We start from the raw sequence: 23,992 nt of genomic DNA on the forward strand, positions 1-23,992 counted from the left end.
ACTTCACAAAGTTTTTTATCGGATCCACGTCATGGGCTCGGTTTTCTCAGGTGCCCCCCACGGCTTCCTCCGTGCGCCTCTGGAGTCTGCAGATGTGGGTAGAGCCCGTGTCACTGTTTTACCGTTTTGTCAGTCATGGTAGGAAAATCTCTGTATTTTGTATGTTTAAAACCATTTGCAACATTGTATGGATGTAAAACCATTAAAAGTATTTTATTGATAATGGTTTTGCTTTGTTGCTTTTCAGAAGACGCTACTTTCGATGCTCATTCGGGCTGAGCGCCTGCTCAGGTAATGGATTGAGTACTTCTGCTGCTCGCTTCTGTTGAAAGGCTTGGTCACGTTCCCACAGCATCGCTGGCAGGCTCGGGAATCTTCAAAGTTTCCTGGAATCCCCACTCAGAGCGGGGGAGGATCTGGGGAAATAAGGGGGCACACGAATGGGGCGACACCCCGGAGCCAGGATTTTGGGGAGGGATCTGAGAATGGAGGGTGAGGGTCTGAAATTGGGGTGACTCCTCCCAGAGAGGGACATGGGGAGCCGGGGGTATAAGTAAGCAGGGAACGATGACCCCTAGGGAGGAGTTGGGGGTGTCAAGGGGGAGGAGGATTTGGAGGGCTCAGAAGGGAGCCTTCCAAATTCAGGCTAAGAGAGCCAGGGGGCTCAGCACTGGGGGATGGGCTGCGGGAGCCAGAGATGGGGCCCCCAATGGTGTGACCCCTAAAACAGGAAGATCTTTGGAGGGGGGAGGCTTTCAATGGGACAACCCCCAAAATGGGAGATCTCTGGGGGGCTCTTAATGGGGTGACCCCAGAACAGGGGGACCTCTGGGGTGCAGCGAGGGGCTCAAAGGGGTCCAGCCCCCCGGCTCAGCCCCTCAGGATGGGACATCCCTCAGGGCTGTGGACAGGTTGGGGCAGCCATTCTCCAGGGTTTATTTTGGCGCCAGCTGCTGGCCCTCCGGCAGCATGACGACCCGCTCAGTCCCCAAGACACCCTGCGCTGCCCAGCCGGTGGGTAAGGCTGCATAGACCCCACTGAGCACCTCGCTGATGCCCTCCTTGCTTCCAGCCTTGACACCCTGAGCCAGCCAGTCCCCTGCCCTGGGGCCAGCTGGGAGCCAGTGCCCCTGCAGGGCCCCGTCATTCAAAATTCCCCCGTAGCCTGATTTGCACCAGCCTCAGTGTTTCACGCCGGTTCCTCATGGAGATTTTGTTCCCACGCTCCACGTACTACATGGGAGGCAATAACACCCCTGATGCAGCAGCCTCTGCTTGCTTGTGGGGGGTAGGGAGCCTGGGTCGGCCTGTAACCAGGCTGACTGGAGCTATTTGCCCATCTGCCCCCTGAATGCTGGAAAGGGGAGGAGACACTGCCCCACCCCAGCCCCCATCATATGGACACAGTAGGGATTGAGACCTTTCTGCTCTAACCCACTGGACCCTCTCCGTCTCCCAGATCTGGGATAGAACCCAGGAGTCCTGGCTCCCAGCCCCCCTGCTCCAACCTACTAGACCCAATTCCCCTCCCAGATCTGGGACAGAACCCAGGAGTCCTGGCTCCCAGCCCCCCTGCTCCAACCTACTAGACCCAATTCCCCTCCCAGATCTGGGACAGAACCCAGGAGTCCTGGCTCTCAGCCCCCCTGCTCTAAGCAATAGACCCTGCTCCCCTCCCAGATCTGGGACGGAACCCAGGAGTCCTGGCTGCCAGCAACCATTGTTTAGGGCACTCCAACAGCTCGGCTGTGATACTTCTCAATCCCTTTCACTCTCAGCTACACAGAGGAATCACACAGAGTCCAGAGGGCTCTTTGTTTGACCCAGCAGTGCAGACCAGCATCCTGGATATAAAGAAAAGCCACTGACAATCAAGAGAAAAATGTTGTCCAGTACTGAGAAGAGAACACACGAGTCCTGGCTCTAACCACTAGACCCCACTTCCCTCCCCGAGCTGGGATAGAACCCAGGAGCCCTGTACAATGTTAATTTTCCTGTTTTATTTCTCTCTCTGGTTCTGTCACCTCCAGGGCACCAGGGCCACAGAGCGTAGGATATGGTGATTTGTATTAGCCATATTTTCAACACAGAGCAACTAGAGGCCCTAACCGAGACTGGAGCTGGGCGCTGCCCAGCCCCCGACCGAGCTCAGGGCCCCATTGTGAGAGCCAGTCCCTACCCCAAAGAGCTCACACAATTCATAGCCGAGACAAACACACAATGGATTTTCATCCCTCTTGTACTGATGGGGAAACAAGCCCAACGGAAGCTGGATTTTCACAGACACCCAAGGGATTTGGGCCCTTCACTCAACCCAATGGGATTTAGGCATCTAATGCCTCAACCTATTTGCAAAGCCCAGGCCAAGTGACAGAGCAGGGAATGGAACACGGGGGCACTGTGCCCCATTGGCAGTGCCTTACGCACAAGCCCATCCGCCCTCTCTCGCATGGTTCAGCCTGGCCGCCGCAGCGATGGCTCCTAGCTCGAGGCTTGGCCAGTTCATTCAGTGCCTGGGAAGGTGACACGTTCAGTGTGTAACTTTCTTTGAGGTCATACAAGGCAGAGCGTGCAATGAACCAGCAAACACTGTGGGGCAGATGGGTGATGGGACAAGGACAGTTCTGACTGGGAGGAGATCTCACAGCAGGTTCAACTTGCTGTTTGTTCATTTCTCTGGAACATCAGTAGCTTTCTGTCCATCTTTCCTCTCAATATCCAGCTGTCTGTCTTCTTATCTACCACATCCATCCATCCATCCATCCTCCCTTCTGCAATGTCCATCATCCATCCATCCATCCATCCTCCCTTCTGCAATGTCCATCATCCATCCATCCTCCCTTCTGCAATGTCCATCATCCATCCATCCATCCATCCTCCCTTCTGCAATGTCCATCATCCATCCATCCATCCATCCATCCATCCTCCCTTCTGCAATGTCCATCATCCATCCATTCATCCATCCTCCCTTCTGCAATGTCCATCATCCATCCATCCATCCATACATCCATCCTTCCTTCTGCAATGTCCATCATCCATCCTCCCTTCTGCAATGTCCATCATCCATCCATCCATCCATCCATCCTCCCTTCTGCAATGTCCATCATCCATCCATCCATCCATCCTCCCTTCTGCAATGTCCATCCATCCATCTGTCCACCCTTCTGCAATATCCAGCATCCATCCATCCATCCACCCTTCTGCAATGTCCATCCATCCATCCATTCATCCGCAATACCAAGGCAGCCAGTCAGCTGTCCCTCTGCAATACCCATCTATTGCTCCAGTCACACTACAGGAGATGGATACTCCCCTCTAAGCCTCAGCTTGTGCAGAGTTTTCTTGACCCAGCACATGTATTTGGAGACTCTGGTGAACCCTCTGGGTGCTGACCCATCAGCGGGGCCATGGGAGACAATGCCCTGGGCCTTCCCATCATGGACCAGGGAGGCCCTAGACTCACCCTGAGACGCAAACAGCAGGTGCGGGGTTACACCGGTCCAAGCAAAGGGAGGGCTGCTTTCTGTATTCAAGTTCCTGAAATCCACCTCTGTACCCCACTTCCTAGGGGGGACTCATGGTCAAGTCACTCCTGGGACCTGCCCAGGGCTCTCACCCCACAGCCCAGGGACTCCGCTGGCCCCTATCCCTGATTCCTAGGCTCTGGCCAGTTCCAGTTCCTCATTTCTACCCTCCATCCTTGGGTCCTAGGCTCTAGTCAGTTTTGATTCCTGGCTCCCAGGATCTGCCTGGTTCACCATGGATCCTGGCTCTCCCCATTCTGCTCAGCCCTGTCAGTCTCCTGTTCTAGCAGCACCTTGTTCCGGGCACCACGTGCCCCTGTCCCACACTCACCCAGAACGATGACTTCTTTTCCTGGGGGCCCCCCACGCACAGCATCCTGGACGGGGCATAGAGACTGCGGGAACGGTGGGATAGCGACCCGCAGCTACCCACAGCGCAACGCTCCGGAAGCCAGCGCTAGCCTTGGTACTGCGGACGCAGTCCGCCGACTTAATGCACTTAGAGCATTTTGTGTGGGGACACGCACAATCGACTGCATACAAACGATTTCTAAAAAACTGACTTCTATAAATGTGACCCAGTTTCGTCGTGTGGACGTACCCCCACTCCCCCTTGTTGGAGGTGTTACCTCCCCTGTGAGGTCGATCGCTGGTGCCCCAGAAAAGGTGCCGTCCAGCCAGTCCTCCAACCCAGCCCCTATCAGCACCTCCCCTGATTGCGCTCCCCAGCCCCTTGGGGCGCCCCCCGTAGCTGTATCCTCGCTACAGGCACTTTAACCCGGGGATCTGAGCACCCGCCTCAGGGTTAGGTTTGCAATGGGCACTCCCTGGCCCCGGCCCACCACTTTGGCCGTGCCAGCGTCACCTCAGCAGCCGTGTCCCATTGCCCCTGGATTTCCCTCCCACCTGCTTCTTGGGGGGATGAGGGGGCGATTGCCCCACTGGGCTGCGCCCTGCGCTCCCCCTGCCGGCGGAGCCCTCCCCAGTCCTCCCTGTGTCTGCACAGGGACCTGAGCCATAGGCAGGGCGAATGGCTTTCTATCTGGGAGCCTTCCCCCCAGTGACACGGCCCCTCAGCAGCCGCTGGGGTTGTCCCACATCGACATGGGTTTCTTGCTCCCAGAATCTCTCCACCCCATGACTGTCTCCCTGCTGACCCCCACCTTCTGCTCCCACTGGGGTTCACAGGGGCCTGCGCCCGGGAGAATACTGCTGGGCTGGGGCGGACGCCCCTCTGGCTCTCCTCCCTCCCCGGCCAGCTCTGCAACCAGACCCTGGCTGGGTGGCTGCTTCTCCCAAGGGATAGACACAAGGCCCCTCTCTGAGCTGCCTGACAGGCTGCCTTCCCTTGGCCACGTTAACCCTTCGAGGGGCTCCTGGGCGAAGAGTCCCTGTGTCTGTGGGTATGGCACCGCCTGGGGTCCATTTGCCGCAGTAATTACATCTCAGGTCCCACGGAGGGGGTCTGCCTGCTCTGACATTCATGCCCCCCCCCGCATGGGTCTTGCTAGTGCCCCCCCTTGCAGAGATACTTCCCCCAGCTGGGTGCGGACCTCCAGGGGGTTGCTCGTACACCCCGGGATCTTTTCCTATCTGCCTCGGGGTCCATTCAGACTTCGTCAGCAAAGTCTCTGCACTGTCCCCCCCCCAAACCCCCGGGGCTCCACGCCCGAAGGGATTGATGCAACCCTGATCCCTAGCCTGGAGCGACTCTCAGCCAGCGTAAAGCAGGAGGTTTAGCAAATGCCTGAACCCAGCACAGGAAACTCTCCGGGCCCTCAGCCCAGTTCATCTCGCTCTCCCCCATGTCCCGGGGGGCTCTGGCTGCCCTGTCTCTCCCCAGTCCAGCTGCCCCCTCCTTCCTGCCGATCATCCTGTACCAGTGGTTCTCAGCCAGGGGTAAGTGTACCCCTGGGGTGCACAGAGCTCTTCCAGGGGGGCCAGCAACTCATCTAGAGCTTTGCCTAGTTTTAGAACAGGCTACGTACGAAGCATTAGCAAAGTCACTGGCTGGAACCAGCTAGTCAGGTCACTGGGGTCCTCTGTCCTCAGCCCATTGTCTCCCACTAGCCAGGACCGGCTGCCTTCCAAGCTGGCCTGAGCCTCCCGGTCACCAGTTGCTGGGGTACCCAATCTCCCAGACATTGTCCGGGGTCCTGACCGCTAGGCGAGGTCACCCCGGGTCCTCTGCAACAACAAACCGCCTCTCCCACCCCCTCGTTACACACACAGCACGTGGGGAAACTGAGGCACACACAGCGTTCCTGCAAAACACTAAGAAAACCCCCCACTTCGTCACAGGTCATTAACCTTGCTAAAGTGGGTGGGTGTAGATGCGGCCTGGCACTCAGGCTCAGTGTAGAGAAGCCAGCACTCCTGGGTCTTTCCCCTGCAGGGGGCGCCGGCTTTGACCTGCCCCCAGGGTGTGGAACTGGCTGGCTCCGGGACAGGGGCTCTTGCATTTTTTAGGGCAGGTTGCAGTTACAATGAGCCGCCGTCACCACCCTCCCGGATCAGGAACCCTCCACACCTGCTTCCTCGATTTCGTCTTATCTCTCTGTTCACGAAAGCCATGTAGGGTCTGGAGTGAGGCCGGGCTTCCCGTCCCCCGATGATCTCCCCTGGCAGAGCCCCCGAGAGGAGTTAGTTCAGGCTCCTGATCCAGCCAGCTGGTGACCCCCTCCCCTGACCAAGATCAGGGCCCCTGATGCCCCCCTGCCCCCACTCACCAGCCCCAGGGAGCAGGAGTAGGAGCTGCACTGTCAGGGCCCAGCTGGAAGTGGGAGGATCTGCCTGGGAGGGGGGTTCCAGGCGTGGCTGTGAGCGGGGATGCAAGGCAGGAAACCTCAGGGCCGTACACTCAGGAGTGGGGGACCTGCCGTCTCAGCGCTTGGACCGCCCGCCACACCAGCTGGGGAGGAGGGTGGAAAAGGGGAGTCACCATCTGGGGCCCATCAGGTGCTGAGTCCACCCTGGTGGGGCCACAGGGGGGAGCAGAGATGGGGGTTGGGGGATGTGATGTTTCCACCTGCCAGGTGGGGCCTCGGGCGTCTCCGTTCCTGGAACCCCCCCCCCAGCCTGGCAGGGATGGGGGCGGGAGGGAGGAGAGATCAGGCCCAGCTGGGTCACGCCCCCTTCCCAGATCTGCCCCCCAGCCCCCTTCCCAGCTGGTGAGGCGCAGCTGGGGACAGAGCTATCTGGGACCCCAGCAGCCGTTCACCGCTGGGTACTGGGCACATCTGGAGCGGAGCTGGGGGAGGGGGCTCAGCAGCTCTGCTAATCCCCTCTTGCCTCCCCAGGCAGCATTACGGCCCCGCGGCGGAGATGGGGGAGAACAGGAGCGAAGGCCAAGGAGGCTGGAGGGATCCTCCCCGCCTGGCCCCGCCCTGCTCTGCCGAAGGCGAGCTCTGCCCTGCTCCTTGGCGGGGCCCGGGGGTCAGGGAGCAGCCGGTGCAGGGCTCAGCAGCAGGAAGGAAATCTGGAGCCATGGGTCTGCGCCAGCTCGGGGCGCGGGCGCTTATCGGCCAGCCAGGCCCTTCCTGTGACGTACGGGAAACTGGCAGGGGAATCAGGGACCGGGTGGGACCCTCAGTCCCGCTCCACAGCCCCCTGCTAGTCCGGCTCTGCCGGTGCCCCTCACTCCCGACCCGCAGCCCCCTGCTAGTCCAGCTCTGCCGGTGCCCCTCACTCCCGACCCGCAGCCCCCTGCTAGTCCAGCTCTGCCGGTGCCCCTCACTCCCGACCCGCAGCCCCCTGCTAGTCCAGCTCTGCCGGTGCCCCTCACTCCCAACCTGCAGCCCCTGCTAGCCCAGCCCTGCCCCCCAGCTCTGCCAGTGCCCCTCACTCCCGACCCGCAGCCCCTGCTAGCCCAGCCCTGCCCCCCAGCTCTGCCAGTGCCCCTCACTACTGACCCGGCTGGCAGCTCATTACCAGCTCCAGCGGCTTGGCAGACACTGGCCATGATTCCCAGGGGGCCAGGGACGGAACTAGGGAGAGTGGCCATGGCAGATGAGGGCCAGTGGGGGAGGGGGTCCTGGGGACCTGCCCTCTATGGGGGACCCCGATCCCTCTGTAAAAGGGGATACAAGGACGAGCTGGGAGGGGGCAGGAGGGAAGGGGGATTGCCCCGGGCGGGCGCTGAGCTAAGAGGAACCAGCCCAACCAGCTTTTCAGGTCCAGATCAGCTTCCTCTCAGCCTCTGCTCCTCCCCAGGACCTTCCTCATTCTGCCCATCAGACCTGGGCTGGAATTTCTGAACCCAGCACCCTGCTCAGTAATGGGACTAGAACCCAGGAGTCCTGGCACCCAACCCCCCTGCTCTACCCCACTCTCCTCCCAGAGCCAGGGAGAGAACCCAGGCGTCCTGGCTCCCAGCTCCTCTGCTCTAACCACTAGACCCCACTCCCCTTCCAGAGCGAGAACCCAGGAGTTCTGGTGCCCAGCTCCCCTTCCCCCACTCTAACCACCAGAGCCAGGGATAGAACCCAGAAGTCCTGGCTCCCAGCCCCCCTGCTCTAACCCACTCTTCTCCCAGAGCCAGGGATAGAACCCAGGAGTCCTGGCTCCCAGCTCCCCTGCTCTAACCACCAGGCCCCACTCCTGACCAGTTTACCCAGCCAGTTGGTCCCCCCAGTACAGTGGCCTTGTCCCCATGTAGGGGGCTGGGCCTGGGTGAACAAAGACGCCCCCTGGGGGTTAAATGGGGAAGAGGCGCTTTGCCTAGTCACGAACTGGACTCCATTAGTGGATTCCCAACGGGACGGTGAGTTTCCAGGAAACCGTTGTAGCCCAGTGGCTGCTCCCCTAAGTGGGGAGCCGATCGCTCTGAATGGGCTAATCTGCTCCGAGCCGCAGAGAGACAAATGAGTCTGCTGGGCCTCCGCCAGCTTGCTGGAGGATGGGAGACTCCGGCTGGGATGGGCTGCGCGTCGGGAGTGAGGGGCACCGGCGGAGCTGGGCTAGCGGGGGCCTGCGCGTCGGGAGTGAGGGGCACCGGCGGAGCTGGGCTAGCGGGGGGCTGCGGGTCGGGAGTGAGGGGCACCGGCGGAGCTGGGCTAGTGGGGAACTGCGGGTCGGGAGTGAGGGGCACCGGCGGAGCTGGGCTAGCAGGGGGCTGTGCGTCGGGAGTGAGGGGCACCGGCGGAGCGGGGCTAGCGGGGGGCTGCGGGTCGGGAGTGAGGGGCACCGGCGGAGCGGGACTAGCGGGGGGCTGCGCGTCGGGAGTGAGGGGCACCGGCGGAGCTGGGCTAGCGGGGGGCTGCGGGTCGGGAGTGAGGGGCACCGGCGGAGCTGGGCTAGCGGGGGGCTGCGGGTCGGGAGTGAGGGGCACCGGCGGAGCTGGGCTAGCGGGGGGCTGCGGGTCGGGAGTGAGGGGCACCGGCGGAGCGGGGCTAGCGGGGGGCTGATGTCCCCCTGGGGATTCAGGCTGTAGGTCATTAGCTGACACGACCCACCCCAACACTTTCTCTTCCCATGGTGACTCTTCCCATTGGCCAATCTCCCAGCCCCATTTGGGCCGGAGGGGCTGTGGGGCCCAAGGGGTTTAGGCACCAGGCTCCCATTTAGTTTAATGAGATTTTGGTTTCTGGTTCCCCTAAGGCCTTTTATCCCCATAATCCATAAAGGGAAACAGAGGCACTTAGAGCACTAGGAACTGGACCAGTGTGACCAGGGGCGGCTCTAGGATTTCCGCTGCCCCAAGCAGGGCGGCACGGCACGGGGGGCGCTCTGCCGGTTACCGGTCCCGCAGCTCCGGTGGACCTCCTGCAGACATGCCTGTGGATGCTCCACCAGAGTCGCGGGACCAGTGGCCCCTCCGCAGTCAGGCCTGCGGGAGCTCCACCGGAGGCGCCTGCCGCCCTCCCACGGGACACCGCCCCAAGCGCACGCTTGGCGCGCTGGGGTCTGGAGCCGGCCCTGAGTGTGACACAGTCTCCTGTGCCCACCCTCCAACCACTAGTTCCCACTCTCCTTCCAGAGCTGGGGCTAGAACCCAGGAGTCCCGGCTCCCCGCCCCTCTGCTCTGACCACTAGACCCCACCCTAGAGTTCGCAGGGCAGCTGTCTGGGGTCCCCGGCTCCGGGAAGGAAGCTTCATTTGCTGAACTTGACTCCAGGTTTGATCTGTGGGGGGCTGTGAGTGGGGCAGGTGACCTGTGTTTGGGTCCAGCTTTGAGTGTGGATGTTGTGTGTCCTTCCACGTGTGTGTGTGTGTGTGTGTGTGTGTGTGTGTGTGTGTGTGTGTGTGTGTGTGTGTGTGTGTGTGTGTGTGTGTGTGTGAGATTCTGGGCATATTCCCTGCCCTCCACCAGGCACCCAGCTGGACCCAGGGCTGGGCTAGCAGGGGCTGCGGGTCGGGAGTGAGGGGCACCAGCAGGGCGGGGCAGGTCGCTGGGACTAGCCCCCCCCCCGCCCCCTTACCTGACTCTTGGTCCTGCAAGGAACAGCCGGTTGGGGGGGGGGGAGGGGCAGATGATTTCCGCCCCTCCCCCGGTCAGTTAACCCCACGGAGCCCGGGTCACAGCGAGCCTCCCCAAGCGAAGGTGGGGTGAACCCTGCCACCCCGGACTCCTGGGTCCAATTCCTGCCGGGAGCCGAGAGCGATGGGGCCCCTCCCGGACTCTCGGGGCCCCTCCCCCCTCCTGGTTTCTTCCCCAGAGAACCCGGACGCCTGGGTCCCCTTCCCGATCTTCCTTTCACCCCCGGGACATCTGAGGAAGTTCTGGGGGCTCCCTTCCGGACGCCTGGGTCCCCTTCCCCATGCCGGTGTCTTCCTCAGCTGACCCGGACGCCTGGGTCCCTTTCCCCATGCCGGCCTCTCCGCCCCGGCCGTGAAAGCGTTAAGGCGGAGGGATGGGGGGAGGGGATCCCGCCCGCCCGCTGCGGCCAGGCACCAGGGCGGAGAAGCTACAATCTCGGTCTTCCCCGAGCTGGAGCCGCCAGGTGAGGGGGCAGGAGATCCGGGCCGGGGTGCCCCATAGGGGCGAGGGTGGGGGTGGGATCCATGGGGGGATGTCTCCTTAAGTAGGGGGGCTGGGGTGCCCTGTCCCTATGCACCCTCACGCTTAACCCCAACCCCATCGGGGCAGCCTCCCGAGGGCCCAACGGTCTCCATTGTGCAGGTGGGGAAACTGAGGCACGGGGGGCGGAGCTGGGAACTGAAGCCAGGTCACTGCCTTCTAACCACTGGGCCATCCTGCCTCTTAGACAGACAGCCGGACAGCCGGACAGCCGGGTGTGGGATGGACACCTAGATAGAGGGGTGCGTAGAGCGAACATGGGGATACCTGCCTGTCTCCTAGGGCTTCAGAGAGAGACATGGGGGGGCAAAGGCTGAGCAGGGGGAGCCCAGGGCTGGGCTATTAGGGGCTGCGGGTCAGGAGTGAGGGGCACCGGCAGGGCTGGGGGGGCAGGGCGGGGCGAGTAGGGGGCTGCAGGTCGGGAGTGAGGAGCACCGGCAGGACTGGGGTGGGGCAGGGCTGGGGTGGCAGGGGCTGCAGGTTGGGAGTGAGGGGCACCGGCAGGGCTGGGGTGGCAGGGGCTGCAGGTCGGGAGTGAGGGGCACCAGCAGGGCTGGGCTGGCAGGGGCTGCGGGTCGGGAGTGAGGGGCACCGGCAGGGCTGGGCTGGCAGGGGCTGCGGGTCGGGAGTGAGGGGCACCGGCAGGGCTGGGCTGGCAGGTGCTGTGGGTCAGGAGTGAGGGGCACTGGCAGGGCTGGGCTAGCAGGGGCTGCGGGTTGGGAGTGAGGGGCACCGGCAGGGCTGGGCTGGCAGGGGGTGCGGGTCGGGAGTGAGGGGCACTGGCAGAGCTTGCGGGGAGGGAGCCCCGGGCTGGGCTGGGATCTGTGGGGTTCGGGCTGCGGGTCAGGCTTGACATGAACTTTTCCCTTTCCTTCCCCAGCCTGGCGAAGAGCCCCCCCCCCCGAATCTCCTGAAGATCCCCCCCTTCTGCACCCCCAAAGTTCCCTGGGAGGGGCCCCTCCCCCTTTGCCGTCAGGACTTTCCGAGTAGTCCCTAAAGGGGGACATTGGCCCCAGATAGGGGGAGGGGAGCCAGTTAACCCTTTCACTCCTGGGCGGGGGAGCCGGGGAAGGGGTGAAGAGGGGGGACCCCAAAGGGGATCCCCGAGGGAGGCAAAGGGGGTGGGGGAACCCAAGAGGGAGGGAAGGGCCAGTTAAGGGGTGATCCCTTGGGGGATGTGAAGGGGGGTCCCCGAGCAGCAGTGAGGGTGGGTGTCCCAGAGGGGTGTCTGGGGGGTGCCCGGGGGCTGGGGAAGGGGGTCCCAGAGGGGTGTCTGGGGGGTGCCCGGGGGCTGGGGAAGGGGGTCCCAGAGGGGTGTCTGGGGGGTGCCCGGGGGCTGGGGAAGGGGGTCCCAGAGGGGTGTCTGGGGGGTGCCTGGGGGCTGGGGAAGGGGGTCCCAGAGGGGTGTCTGGGGGGTGCCCGGGGGCTGGGGAAGGGGGTCCCAGAGGGGTGTCTGGGGGGTGCCCGGGGGCTGGGGAAGGGGGTCCCAGAGGGGTGTCTGGGGGGTGCCCGGGGGCTGGGGAAGGGGGGTCCCCCCAGGACAGGATGGGCTGTCGCCGGCGCCCCCCAGCCCAGCGGGAAGCCCTGTTCTACGAGACCTATTACAGCCTGAGCCAGCTGTACCCGCTGCTGCTGCTGCTGCTGCTCATCGTGCTGGGCACCTGCCTGGCCCTGCTCACCCTCCACCTGGCCAGCGGGAGGGTGAGCGCCCGGGGAGGGGCTGGGGGGCTGCTGTGTGGGGAGGGGCCTGGGGGCTGGTCTGTGGGGAGGGCACTGGGAGAGGAGGGGCCCAGGGGTGCTGGGGGGGCTGGTGTGTGGGGAGGGGCCCAGGGGTGCTGGGGGGCTGGCATGTGGGGAGGGGTCTGGGGAGGGGTTGGGGGGCTGCTGTGTGGGGAGGGGTTGGGGGGCTGGCTTGTGGGGAAGGCCCTGGAGAGCTGGGGGCTGGTGTGGTGGGGGAGGGCTCTGTGCGGGAGGGAGCAGGAACAGGGGCACTGGGAAAGGACGGGGGCACTGCCCCCTAGTGACCCATAGTGGAATCTACTGCCAGGGGTCTTATGACAGCTACCGGGCCCCATTCATGACCCCCTCCCCTTTGCTGCCTCTCTGGGACATGTTGCTCCTGCCCCCTCCCTCCAGCTACCCCCATCCGTCCCCCACTGTCTCCCCACAGCCCCTCCCCTCTATCCTCCTTCCCCCGCTGCCCCCACCATGTTCTCCCTGCTCCCCCCCGACCCCTCCCACCAACCCTTTCTCCAATCTAAGCCCCGGTGGTCCCCTGGCCCCACACCCCTCACCCCATCCCCCCACTGTCCCTAACCCCCAACCCATCCCAACACTGTCCCCTGCCCATGACCCGGCCCCCTGCTGTCCTCAGACCTCTGAGCCGTCCTCCACCATCCCCATCCCTTCCACACCTCGTCTCCCCCATCCCCGACCCCCAACCACACCCCCCACCCCCACTCCCCCATCCCTGACCCCCAACCACACCTCCTGCCCCACTCCCCCAACCCCTGACCCCCAACCACACCTCCCGCCCCACTCCCCCATCCCCGACCCCCAACCACACCTCCCGCCCCCCCACTCCCGCATGCCCTGACCCCCAACCACACCTCCCATCCCCACTCCCCCATGCCCTGACCCCCAACCACACCTCCCGCCCCACTCCCCCATCCCCTGACCCCGAACCACACCTCCCACCCCCCACTCCCCCATCCCTGACCCCCAACCACACCTCCCACCCCACTCCCCCATCCCCTGACCCCCAACCACACCTCCCGCCCCCACTCTCCCATCCCTGACCCCCAACCACACCTCCCACCCCACTCCCCCATGCCCTGACACCGAACCACACCTCCCACCCCCACTCCCCCATGCCCTGACCCCCAACCACACCTCCCACCCCACTCCCCCATCCCATGACCCCGAACCACACCTCCCGCCCCACTCCCCCATCCCTGACCCCCAACCACACCTCCCGCCCCACTCCCCCATGCCCTGACCCTGAACCACACCTCTCACCCCCACTGCCCCATGCCCTGACCCCCAACCACACCTCCCCCCCCCCCTCCCCCATGCCCTGACCCCCAACCACACCTCCCACCCCACTCCCCCATCGCTTGACCCCCAACACCTCCCGCCCCACTCCCCCATGCCCCAACCCCGAACCACACCTCCCACCCCACTCCCCCATCCCCTGACCACCAACCACACCTCCTGCCCCACTCCCCCATGCCCTGACCCCCAACACCTCCTGCCCCAGTCCATCCTCCGAGCTTGTGGAAGCCAGGGGAGGCAGAGGATGAGGGGGACTCGGGGAGAGGGAGCCGGATGACCGGGTCAGGCTGGTTAAACCTGGCCAGCCCCCAGAGAGCCTTAGCTGCTCCCCAAAGAGTTAAGAGATCAACATCGCCACCCAGTGGCCAAAGGCTGCAGCTGCGCACCCTGCGGCTGGGTGCCTCAAAGGGCGTTGCAGTGATTGGACTTTCACTCCGCCATGTTTCTGACCATCAGGAATTCTCCTCCAACCTGAGCTTCCTCATCACCCTATTCGTGGCCCTGGCTGTTTTCTCCCTCATCCTCATCCTGGTCTGCATCGAGAGCATCTTCCAGGAGTGCACAAGGGTCTTCTCGGCCGTCATCTGGGCTTGTCTCCTAGCCATGGGCTACATCTTTGTATTCACCAGCGGGGTGGTCAGTGCCTGGGACCAGGTGAGACTTGCAGGCGGCTGTACTGTATAATGGGCACCAGGGGGCAGCAGAGGGTGGGGGTAGGGTGGCTGTACTGTATAATGGGCACTAGGGGGCAGCAGAGGGTGGGGGTGGGGAAGGGGCGGCTATACTGTATAACGGGCACTAGGGGGCAGCACAGGGTGGGGGTGGGGGAGAGGCGGCTGTACTGTATAATGGGCACTAGGGGCAGCAGAGGGTGGGGGTGGGGGAGGGGCGGCTGTACTGTATAATGGGCACTAGGGGGCAGCAGAGGGTGGGGCTGGGGAAGGGGCAGCTGTACTGTATAATGGGCACTAGGGGGCAGCAGAGGGTGGGGGCGGAGGCGGAGCGGATGTGCTGTATAATGGCAAATAGGGGGCAGCAGAGGGTGGGGGTGGGGGAGGGGCGGCTGTACTGTATAATGGGCACTAGGGGGCAGCAGAGGGTGGGGTGGGGGAGGGGCGGCTGTACTGTATAATGGGCACCAGGGGGCAGCAGAGGGTGGGGGCGGGAAGGGGCGGCTGTACTGTATAATGGGCACTAGGGGGCAGCAGAGGGTGGGGGTGGGGAAAGGGCGGCTGTACTGTATAATGGGCACCAGGGGGCAGCAGAGGGTGGGGGCGGGAAGGGGCCGTTATATGGAAATAATTCTCCATGCTGAGTCCTGCCTGGCCTGGCTCCCCCTCTAGGTCTCATTCTTCCTCTTCATCATCTTCACCGTGTACACCATGCTGCCCGTGTGCATGCGGGATGCCGTGGTCGCTGGCCTCGCCTCCTCCCTCTCCCACATCATCGTTTTGGGGGTCTACCTGTCAGCCGGGCGGGAGTCCCGGGCTGACCTGGCTGTGCAGGTGAGAGCCCCCTACCTGCTGCCCCCCTGGGGTCCTTTGTTCCCCCACGGCAACACCATCCCTCTCTGCCCTGCTGCCCCCTTGCCTTGATTCCCTTCACTGCCCCCGGCTGACCCTTATCCCTGTTCCTACCTACCCCGTGCCCGATTGATGTCCCGCATTTCCCAGAACCCTCCTTGTCTCCCTCCTCCCTCCTCCTAGTTTCCCTGTCTCCCCATATTGACCCCTTTCCCTAGCTGCGTCCTATCCCCTATCCCCCCCAATTGTCCTGTAGAGACTGCCCCCCCATCCATCGCCTCGCCCATCTGTCCACCCCCCCGTTGCCCCAGAGATTCCCCAATGCCATCTCCCCTTTCATGCCCCCCTCTGAGCCCCATCTCATCCTCCTCTCTACCCCCGCCCCCCACAGCTGCTGGCCAACGCGGTGATCTTCATCTGTGGCAACCTGGTGGGAGCCTATCACAAGCACCTGATGGAGGTGGCTTTGCAGGAGACCTTCCAGGAGACCTTCAAACTCATCCAGTCCCGAGTCAAGCTGGAGTCTGAGAAACGGCACCAGGTGAGGAGGGGGACATCTGGATATTTGTCCATTTGTCTCACCTCCGCATACCCACTCGGTCCTTCCATCCATCTGATTTCCACATAACCCCTCCATCCATCCACCGATATGCCAGACTCAGCCTGTCCCTCTCTCCCCTTCAGCCATCCCATCTCCAGACTGATAGAGTCACACCTGGCAAGGCCAGAAGGTGACCATCTCATCTGAACTTGGCCAGAGCCCTGCCCCCAAATAATTCCTAGAGCAGATCACAGAGAAAAAAAATCCCATGTTGATCTAAACATGGTCACTGACAGAAGTGCACCGTGCCCCTGGGTCAGTTGTTCCAGTGGTTAATTACTCTTACCTTTTAAAATCTACGCCTTATTTCCCCTCCCAATTTATCTAGCTCCAACATCCAGACATTGGGTCGTGTGAGACCTTTTGTCTGCTAGTCTGGAGAGCCTGTTATTAAGTGTTTGTTCCCCGCGTAGGTACTGACAGACCGTAACCGTTTCACCCCTGAACCTTCTATTCGTTAAACTCAATAGATTGAGCTCCTTGCGTCTATCACTCAAAGGCAGGTTCTCCAACCTTTGAATCATTCCTGTGGCTCTTCTCTGAGGCCCCTCTGACTTATCACCATCCTCCTTGAATGGTGGGAACTGGACACGGGATCCCAGGAACGGTAGCACCAGGGCCAAATCCCGAGGTAAAATTACCTCTCTGCTCCTACTCGAGATTCCCCTGTTTATGAATCCCAGGGTTGCATTAGCTCTTTTGGCCACAGGGTGGCACTGGAAGTTCATGTTCAGCTGATTATCCACCACCACCCCTAATCTGTGCATCCATACTTCCAGCAGCCATATACTGCCCTCCTTCCCCACCCCTTCCATGCACCCACCCCCCATCGCTTTCCTTCCGTCCATCCATCCATCACCATACACATCTTTCTATCTAATCGCCATACGCACCCCTCCCTCCCTCCCTCGTCCAGCCCATACACATCCCTCCCTCCCCATATCCACTCACCCGCCCTCCCATCCATCCCTCCCCATCCCCATGCTCATTCGTCCATCCACCCATACCTTTCCTTCCCTCCCACCCATTCCATCCATCCATCCATCCATATACACACCCATCTATCCATCCAACCCATCCCCATATCCATCCATCCCCATAAACACCCATCCGTCCATCCATCCATCCATCCATCCATCCATCCATATACACACCCATTTATCCATCCAACCCCATCCCCATATCCACCCATCCTCATAAACACCCATCCGTCCGTCTGTCCATTCATCCATCCATCCATCCATCCCCACCCACCCCGACGCCTCTCATTCACTCTCTACACCCTCCCTTTCCCCGCAGGAGCACCTCCTCCTCTCCATCCTGCCCGCGTACATCGCCATGGAGATGAAGGCCGAGATCATCGAGCGGCTGCGCGACGGGGGGCGGCAGGAAAGTGCCAACAATTTCCACAATCTCTACGTCAAGCACCACAAGAACGTCAGGTACCGAACCCCCATCCCCACCCCACGCCGCGAGGGGGCAGCAGGGAGCGGGGGGGTGAGTGTTGTGAACCCATGTGCCCCCTTTATAAGCACCCCATTTGCTGAGGGCTGCCAGGGCGGTGGAGCAGGGTTAGGGGGTGTCTCCCCGACTCTCACCCCTGCGCTGTCTCCCCTCTTCCTAACCGCCCCCACAGCATCCTGTATGCCGACATCGTGGGGTTCACAAGGCTGGCCAGCGAGTGCTCCCCAAAAGAGCTGGTCCTGATGCTTAACGAGCTTTTCGGCAAGTTTGACCAGATCGCCAAGGTAAGACAGCTGGATCTCCCCTCCCTCCCCCAAAAAAACCCTCCAGCCTCCCAGAAGCTCCCTACATCTCTGCTCCCCTCATCAGGAGGCCCCTGCCCCTGGCACCTCCCTGGGACCCCTCCACCCCACTGGGGACCCCCTCCTGCATCCTGTGGGAACCCCAGGGACCTCCAGAGACACCTCCCGAACTCCCCAGGGATCCATCTCCTACACCGTCCCAGAGATCAGCCCCCTTCTGTGCCATCTCTACCCCCTTTCACTCCACAGGGTGCCCTTGCACCCGCATGGGAACCCTTCCTCTCTCTCCCTTCAGGGGAGATGGGGACTCCTGCCTTACAGAGACCCACTGTCTCGGACTGAGACCCTTTAGGGACCCCATGCACCCTCCAGCCCAAAGACTTCCTACTTTCTCCTGGGGGCCTCCAGGGGACCCCCTCTCCCCTGCCCGAAGCCCAGATCTCCAAGGATCGGCCAGAGGTCGGAGGAGGGAGGGATTTCATATCTCTGTCATAGACTCATAGCTCTGAAGGCAGAAGGGACTATTGTGATCATCTAGTCTGACCTCCTGCACGTCTCTGTAGTGGCTCAGAGCCCTCCCCGTCTCTGGACATTAGAGATATTGCTAGTAGCCGACATGGATGAGGCCATGTGCCATCGGACGCAACCTCGTCAGACCGTCCCCTCCAGAAACTTATCCAGCTCAGTCTTGAACCAAGTTAGGTTTTTTGCCCCCACTACTCCCCTTGGGAGGCTCTTCCAGAACTTCATTCCTCTGATGGTAAGAAACCTTCATCTAATTTCAAGCCTAACCTTGTTGGTGGACACTTTAGATCCATTTGTTCTCATGCCAACTTTGGTCCTGAATGTCAATAACACCTCCCTCACCTGGCGTTTCTCTCTCTCTCTCTCGTGAGCGCTGGTGGAGCAGACCAGCAACTCAACATGAGCTCCCAGTGCAATGCTGGGGCAAAACGGGCGAACACATAAGAACATAAGAAAGGCCGTACTGGGTCAGACCAAAGGTCCATCTAGCCCAGTATCTGTCTACCGACAGTGGCCAATGCCAGGTGCCCCTGAGGGAGTGAACCTAACAGGCAATGATCAAGTGATCTCTCTCCTGCCATCCATCTCCATCCTCTGACGAACAGAGGCTAGGGACACCATTCTTACCCATCCTGGCTAATAGCCATTTATGGACTTAGCCACCATGAATTTATCCAGTCCCCTTTTAAACATTGTTATAGTCCTAGCCTTCACAACCTCCTCAGGTAAGGAGTTCCACAAGTTGACTGTGCGCTGCGTGAAGAAGAACTTCCTTTTATTTGTTTTAAACCTGCTGCCTATTAACACAATCCTTGGACGTATAGCAGCAGAGCGGCAAGCAGGGGAATGGAAGTGATTTTTGCCTCACTGGGGAGAGCGCCACTGGGACACCGCGTCCAGTTCTGGTGCCACCTCTTACAAAGGACATTGGGAGCTTGGAGCAGGGCCGGCTCTAGGATTTTTGCTGCCCCAAGCAAAAAAATTTTTGGCCACCTCTCCCCTTTTTTTCATGCCCCCCCGGCCCCTCCCCAACTCCACCCCTTCCCCAAATCCCCAGCCCCGCCTCCTCCCCCGGGCGTGCAGCATTTCCCTCCCCATTGCTTCCTGGGGGCCCCCACGACCTCCCACCCTAGCTCACTTCCGCTCCTCCTGCTCCCCCCGGTGTGCCGCCGCTCGGCTCCTCCCCACTCCCTGTCAGGCAAGGGAGGGCTGAAACGCAGAGCAGCGGCGCGTTCAGGGGAGCAGGCGGAGCGGAGATGAGCTAGGGTGGGGGGGTGCAGGAAGTAAGGAGGGGTAGAGGAACCACTCCCTGCTCCAGCTCACCTCCGCTCCACCACTGCCGCCTCCCCAAGTGCCTGCGGCTCGGCTTCCCCTCCCTCCCAGACTTGCTGCGCAAAACAGCTGTTTCGCGCACAGCAAGCCTGAGAGGGAGCGGGGAGAAGAGAAGTGGCAGCGGCGCGCTCTGGGGATCAGGCGGAGGTGAGCTGGGGCGGCGAGCTGGGGCGGCGGGGGCACTTATTCTCCATGCCCCGGAGTCGGCACCTATGATGGCCGGCGCCAGAATGCCGCCCCTAGAAATGTGCTGCCCCAAGCACCTGCTTGTTTTGCTGGTGCCTGGAGCCGGCCCTGGCTTGGAGCAGGGGTAGAGAAGAGCCACAAAAATAATTTGGGGGCTGGAGAAAATGCCTGAGACTTAGAGAGCTCGTTCTGATGAGCTTGTCAACAAGAAGACTGAGAGATGTGCAAGGACCTCCCTGGGGAGAAAATGCTGGGCACTAAAAGCCTGTTTAATCTACCAGAGAAGGAACAAGAACCCCTGGCTGGAAGTTAGTGATGGAGAAATTCAAAGTGGAAATAAGGTCTGAATGTCTAAGAGTGGAGGTGATTAACCAATGGAACAAACTCCCAAGGGAGGTGGTGAGGGGCTTCCCCAGCTCTTGAAGACTTCAGATCCAGGCTGGAGGTCACTCTGTTTTGGTCAAACCCAAGTGATTGGGTCACTACAGGGGGAACTGGGTGAAAATTCCTGGGTATAGGAGGTCAGACTGGGTTATCCTATGGTCGCTTCTCGCCTTGAACTCTGGCTATGGGAGGAGAGGACCAGAATGGCCTTGCCACGAAGGACAGACCCTCTCTTCCCTCTCCCTCTCTCTAGGACAATGAGTGCATGCGCATCAAGATCTTGGGTGACTGCTACTACTGCGTCTCGGGCCTGCCGGTCTCGCTCCCCAACCACGCGCGCAACTGTGTCAAGATGGGACTGGACATGTGCCAGGCTATCAAGTGAGTGCGGATGGCTGCCAAGGGAGATCCACATCTCTGGGAGTACTCAACGCAGGTGGCCCAGCCTTGGGTTGCCATGACGGGCTTCAGAGCCTGCTCTAATGGGCTGCATCCCTCACCTCTTGTCCTCCCACAGGAAGCTACGGGATGCCACCGGTGTGGACATCAACATGAGGGTCGGGGTGCACTCGGGGAACGTGCTGTGCGGGGTCATAGGGCTCCAGAAGTGGCAGTACGATGTCTGGTCCCACGATGTGACGCTGGCTAACCACATGGAGGCTGGAGGAGTGCCAGGGTGAGAGAGGGGTGTGGGGTGCCCCCAGTGGTGCATGATGCAACTCGTGTATTTGTGTGTGTTGTGCCACCACCGGAGGGTGCATGGAGGTGCTCCATAGAGCATGTAATGCTGCCCCTTATGGTGAATGGAGGAACTGCATATCTGTGTGTGTTGTGTTGTGCTGCCCCCTTATGAGGAATGGAGAAAGTCCATGTAGTGTGTTGTGTTATGTTGTGCTGACACCTAATGGTTCCTGGAGCAACTGCATATCCATGTGGCACTGCCCCCAGGTGGCACGGGGAGGAATTATATGCCTTTGTGCTGCTGCCCTCTCTTGGTGATGGAAGGACTATCCTGTGTCTCTGCAGGGTGGCGCGGGGGGGGAGGGGAAAGAAGGAATTATGCCTGGAATTTTCAAAGTCTCCCCAGGAGAAACGGGGCATCAGCTTGGAACATCAGAGCCCACATATGTGTATATCTGGAGGGCTGCTCCCTGCTGGTGCACAGAGGAATTGCACATTGGTGTGGCGCGGTGCCTCCTAGTGGTGCACAGAGGAATTGCACATTGGTGAGGTGTGCTGCCCCCTAGTGGTGCACAGAGGAATTGCACATTGGTGTGGCGTGCTGCCCCCTGCTGGTGCACAGAGGAATTGCATGGCTTCTCTTCCACAGGAGGGTGCATATAACAGAGGCCACCTTGTCTCACCTGGGAGGGGTCTATGCTGTGGAGGAAACCTGTCGCTGGCAGCGTGACCCCTTCCTGAAGGAGAACAAAGTAAAGACTTTCCTGGTCATTGATCCTTGGGTGAGTTTGTGGTGCCGACAGGACACTTAACTGGTGCTGCTGCAAAGGTTCAGCGTGCAAAGGGTTAATAGTGGTGGTGGTGGTGGGGAGATGGGATAGGGGGCCTTGCCTTTCCCCTCTAGGGGGCGCTGGTTCCCATCCAGCCCCTAGGATGGAGGATGGGCTGGCTCAGGGGGGCAGGGAATGGGACACCGGGCCTGTCCCCTCTGGAGGGTGCCAGATGGGGGACTGGTTGGTTCAAGGGGGGCAGGAAATGGGATGGGGGTGAGTGTCTCACTCTCTCTGGCTGTTCGGTTGTTCTCCATGGCACCAGGTGGGAGCGGAAAGCTGCAGCAACACCCTGTCCCCGGTGCCTGGGGAGGGCCCGAAGATGAGGGCGTCGGTCCGTATGACCCGCTACCTGGAGTCCTGGGGGGCCGCCAAGCCCTTTGCCAACCTCAAGCACCTCGACACCATCCCAGCTGATCAGCCAGGATTCACCAGGAACAACTATTCGGTGTGTCCAGCAGGGGGAGACATTTGACACGGCGTGAGCCCTGCCGAGCCCCCTTCGCATCCCAGCCCTATTCTCTGCGGCACGGCGCCCCCCGGCGAGCCCCTCGGTGCCACTCCCTGCAGCACGGCGCCCCCCACCGAGCCCTCGCCCCACAGTCCCTGCAGCACGGCGCCCCCCACCGAGCCCTCCCCCCACAGTCCCTGCAGCACGGCGCCCCCCTGCCGAGCCCCGTCCACACCCCAGCCCTACTCTCTGCAGCACTGCGCCCCCCGGCGAGCCCCTCGGTGCCACTCCCTGCAGCACTGCGCCCCCCGGCGAGCCCTCCCCCCACAGTCCCTGCAGCACGGCGCCCCCCGGCGAGCCCTCCCCCCACAGTCCCTGCGGCACGGCACCCCCTGGATAGCGCCCCCCACACTCCCTGCAGTGCTGCGCCCCCCACAGAGCCCTCCCCCCACAGTCCCTGCAGCACGGCGCCCCCCACCGAGTCCTCCCCCCACAGTCCCTGCAGCACGGCACCCCCTGCCAAGCCCCCCACACACTCCCTGCAGCACGGCGCCCCCCACAGAGCCCTCCCACAACTCTCCCTGCAGCACGGCGCCCCCCACCGAGCCCTCCCCCCACAGTCCCTGCAGCGCAGTGCCCCCCACAGAGCCCTCGCCCCACAGTCCCTGCAGCACGGCACCCCCTGCCAAGCCCCCCACACACTCCCTGCAGCACGGCGCCCCCCACACAGCCCTCCCCCAATGCTCCCTGCAGCACGGCGCCCCCCTGCCGAGCCCCCCGCACACACTATTTAACCAACGGAGCCCCAGTTCTCAGTTCCTTCACACACCACTAGGGGGCGTAGTAGAGACTGACCCGTGCCAAGCTTTAAAGGGGTAGCGCCGCCACCCACAAGTGGCCTTTCCCTGAGTCCCCCAGTCAGGGCAGCACAACACCCCATAAATCTGACCCCCTCCTCCCTTTTCTCCCCACAGGAGAGCTCCCTGGGGTCCCTGAACCAGTCCAAGACAGTGGAGCGGTAAGGTTACAATGTCGGGGGGCAGGAACATCCTTGGGGGAGGCAATGAGGGATGGGCTCCTTGCCGGGCCCGCAGACCCCTCCCCCTCTGAATCAGTGAACCCCAAATTGTGATGCCCATTCGGCTTCCCCCGCCTGGGTGGATTTGGGGTCTTGGTTCCCAGGGGTAGAAATGGGGGTGATGGGGGTGGGTTGAGGGTGTCTGGGGTTCGGAGGGGATTGGGGGGTCAGTGTGCGGGTTACTTTGGGGGTCAGGCTGTGGGGAAATGAGGAATTTGGGGTCAGTGTGGGGGTGATTTTGGGGTGTCAGGCTGGGGGAAGCTGGCGAATTGGGGCAGTGTGGGGGAGGTATTAAGGGGTTTATGCTGGGGGCACAATGGGGATTTTGGGGGGTCAGTGTGGGAGGTGATTTTGGGGGTAGTAGGCTGCGTTTGGGGGTTCCCCTTTCACTGGTCCCCTATGGTCGTATTGGGGCACCCCCCCACTACTGCCTCCTAGGGTCACTGCCCCCTAAGCAGCAGTTCTCAGCGTTCTGCGCCCCCCCAACATGTTATGGAAACCCAGGGCCCAGTGGGGGAGGGGGGACTCTGGGGTGGGGGGCTCAGGCATAGGGGTAGTTTGATTTCTGTTGGGGGGGGCAGGGGCCAGTGGGGCTCCAGCCAGCTCCCTGGTGGGGTCCAGGGGGCAGCGCCACCTCCACCCCCGACCCACCTCAGCACGCCACCCTGGGGTGGGGGTGGGGGGAGCAACCAGAAATTATATCTGAAAGGTGGGGGCTCAGCTCAGAAAGTTTGAAAACAGCTCAGAGTGCAGGGAGGGGGTCGCTCGGGGCTGTGTGGGTGGGGGGTAGCTCCGGGTGCAGGGAGGGGGTCGCTCGGGGCTGTGTGGGTGGGGGGTAGCTCCGGGTGCAGGGAGGGGGTCGCTCGGGGCTGTGTGGGTGGGGGGTCGCTCAGGGTGCAGGGAGGGGGTCGCTCGGGGCTGTGTGGGTGGGGGGTAGCTCCGGGTGCAGGGAGGGGGTCGCTCGGGGCTGGGTGGGTGGGGGGTCGCTCCAGGTGCAGGGAGGGGGTCGTTCGGGGCTGTGTGGGTGGGGGGTTGCTCC

General features: G+C 61.9%; 1 protein-coding gene and 1 long non-coding RNA gene across 3 annotated transcripts in view; one reads left to right on the top strand and one right to left on the bottom strand.

Annotated features, from left to right (window-relative positions):
* Positions 1-231: 231 nt before the first annotated feature.
* Positions 232-6,298, bottom strand: LOC123348581. The gene is made up of 3 exons (XR_006573216.1): positions 6,254-6,298; positions 6,055-6,145; positions 232-416 (listed from the first exon to the last, which is right to left on the bottom strand). It is a non-coding gene; the product is annotated as an uncharacterized LOC123348581 (long non-coding RNA).
* A 5,750-nt stretch (positions 6,299-12,048) lies between these two features.
* Positions 12,049-23,992, top strand: part of ADCY4 (adenylate cyclase 4) — a 28,573-nt gene continuing 16,629 nt past the window's right edge. For both annotated transcript variants that reach the window (XM_044986479.1, XM_044986478.1), the window contains exons 1-11: positions 12,049-12,243; positions 14,053-14,250; positions 14,940-15,101; positions 15,511-15,660; positions 17,020-17,162; positions 17,357-17,468; positions 20,167-20,294; positions 20,431-20,589; positions 21,244-21,376; positions 21,690-21,872; positions 22,850-22,893. In XM_044986479.1, the coding sequence (XP_044842414.1) occupies positions 12,088-12,243; positions 14,053-14,250; positions 14,940-15,101; positions 15,511-15,660; positions 17,020-17,162; positions 17,357-17,468; positions 20,167-20,294; positions 20,431-20,589; positions 21,244-21,376; positions 21,690-21,872; positions 22,850-22,893 (1,568 nt within the window). In that variant the 5' untranslated portion in view covers positions 12,049-12,087. The remainder of the gene's footprint in view (positions 12,244-14,052; positions 14,251-14,939; positions 15,102-15,510; positions 15,661-17,019; positions 17,163-17,356; positions 17,469-20,166; positions 20,295-20,430; positions 20,590-21,243; positions 21,377-21,689; positions 21,873-22,849; positions 22,894-23,992) is intronic.

The sequence above is a fragment of the Mauremys mutica genome, chromosome 13 (assembly GCF_020497125.1).
Source record: "Mauremys mutica isolate MM-2020 ecotype Southern chromosome 13, ASM2049712v1, whole genome shotgun sequence".
Taxonomy (NCBI): Eukaryota; Metazoa; Chordata; order Testudines; family Geoemydidae; genus Mauremys; species Mauremys mutica.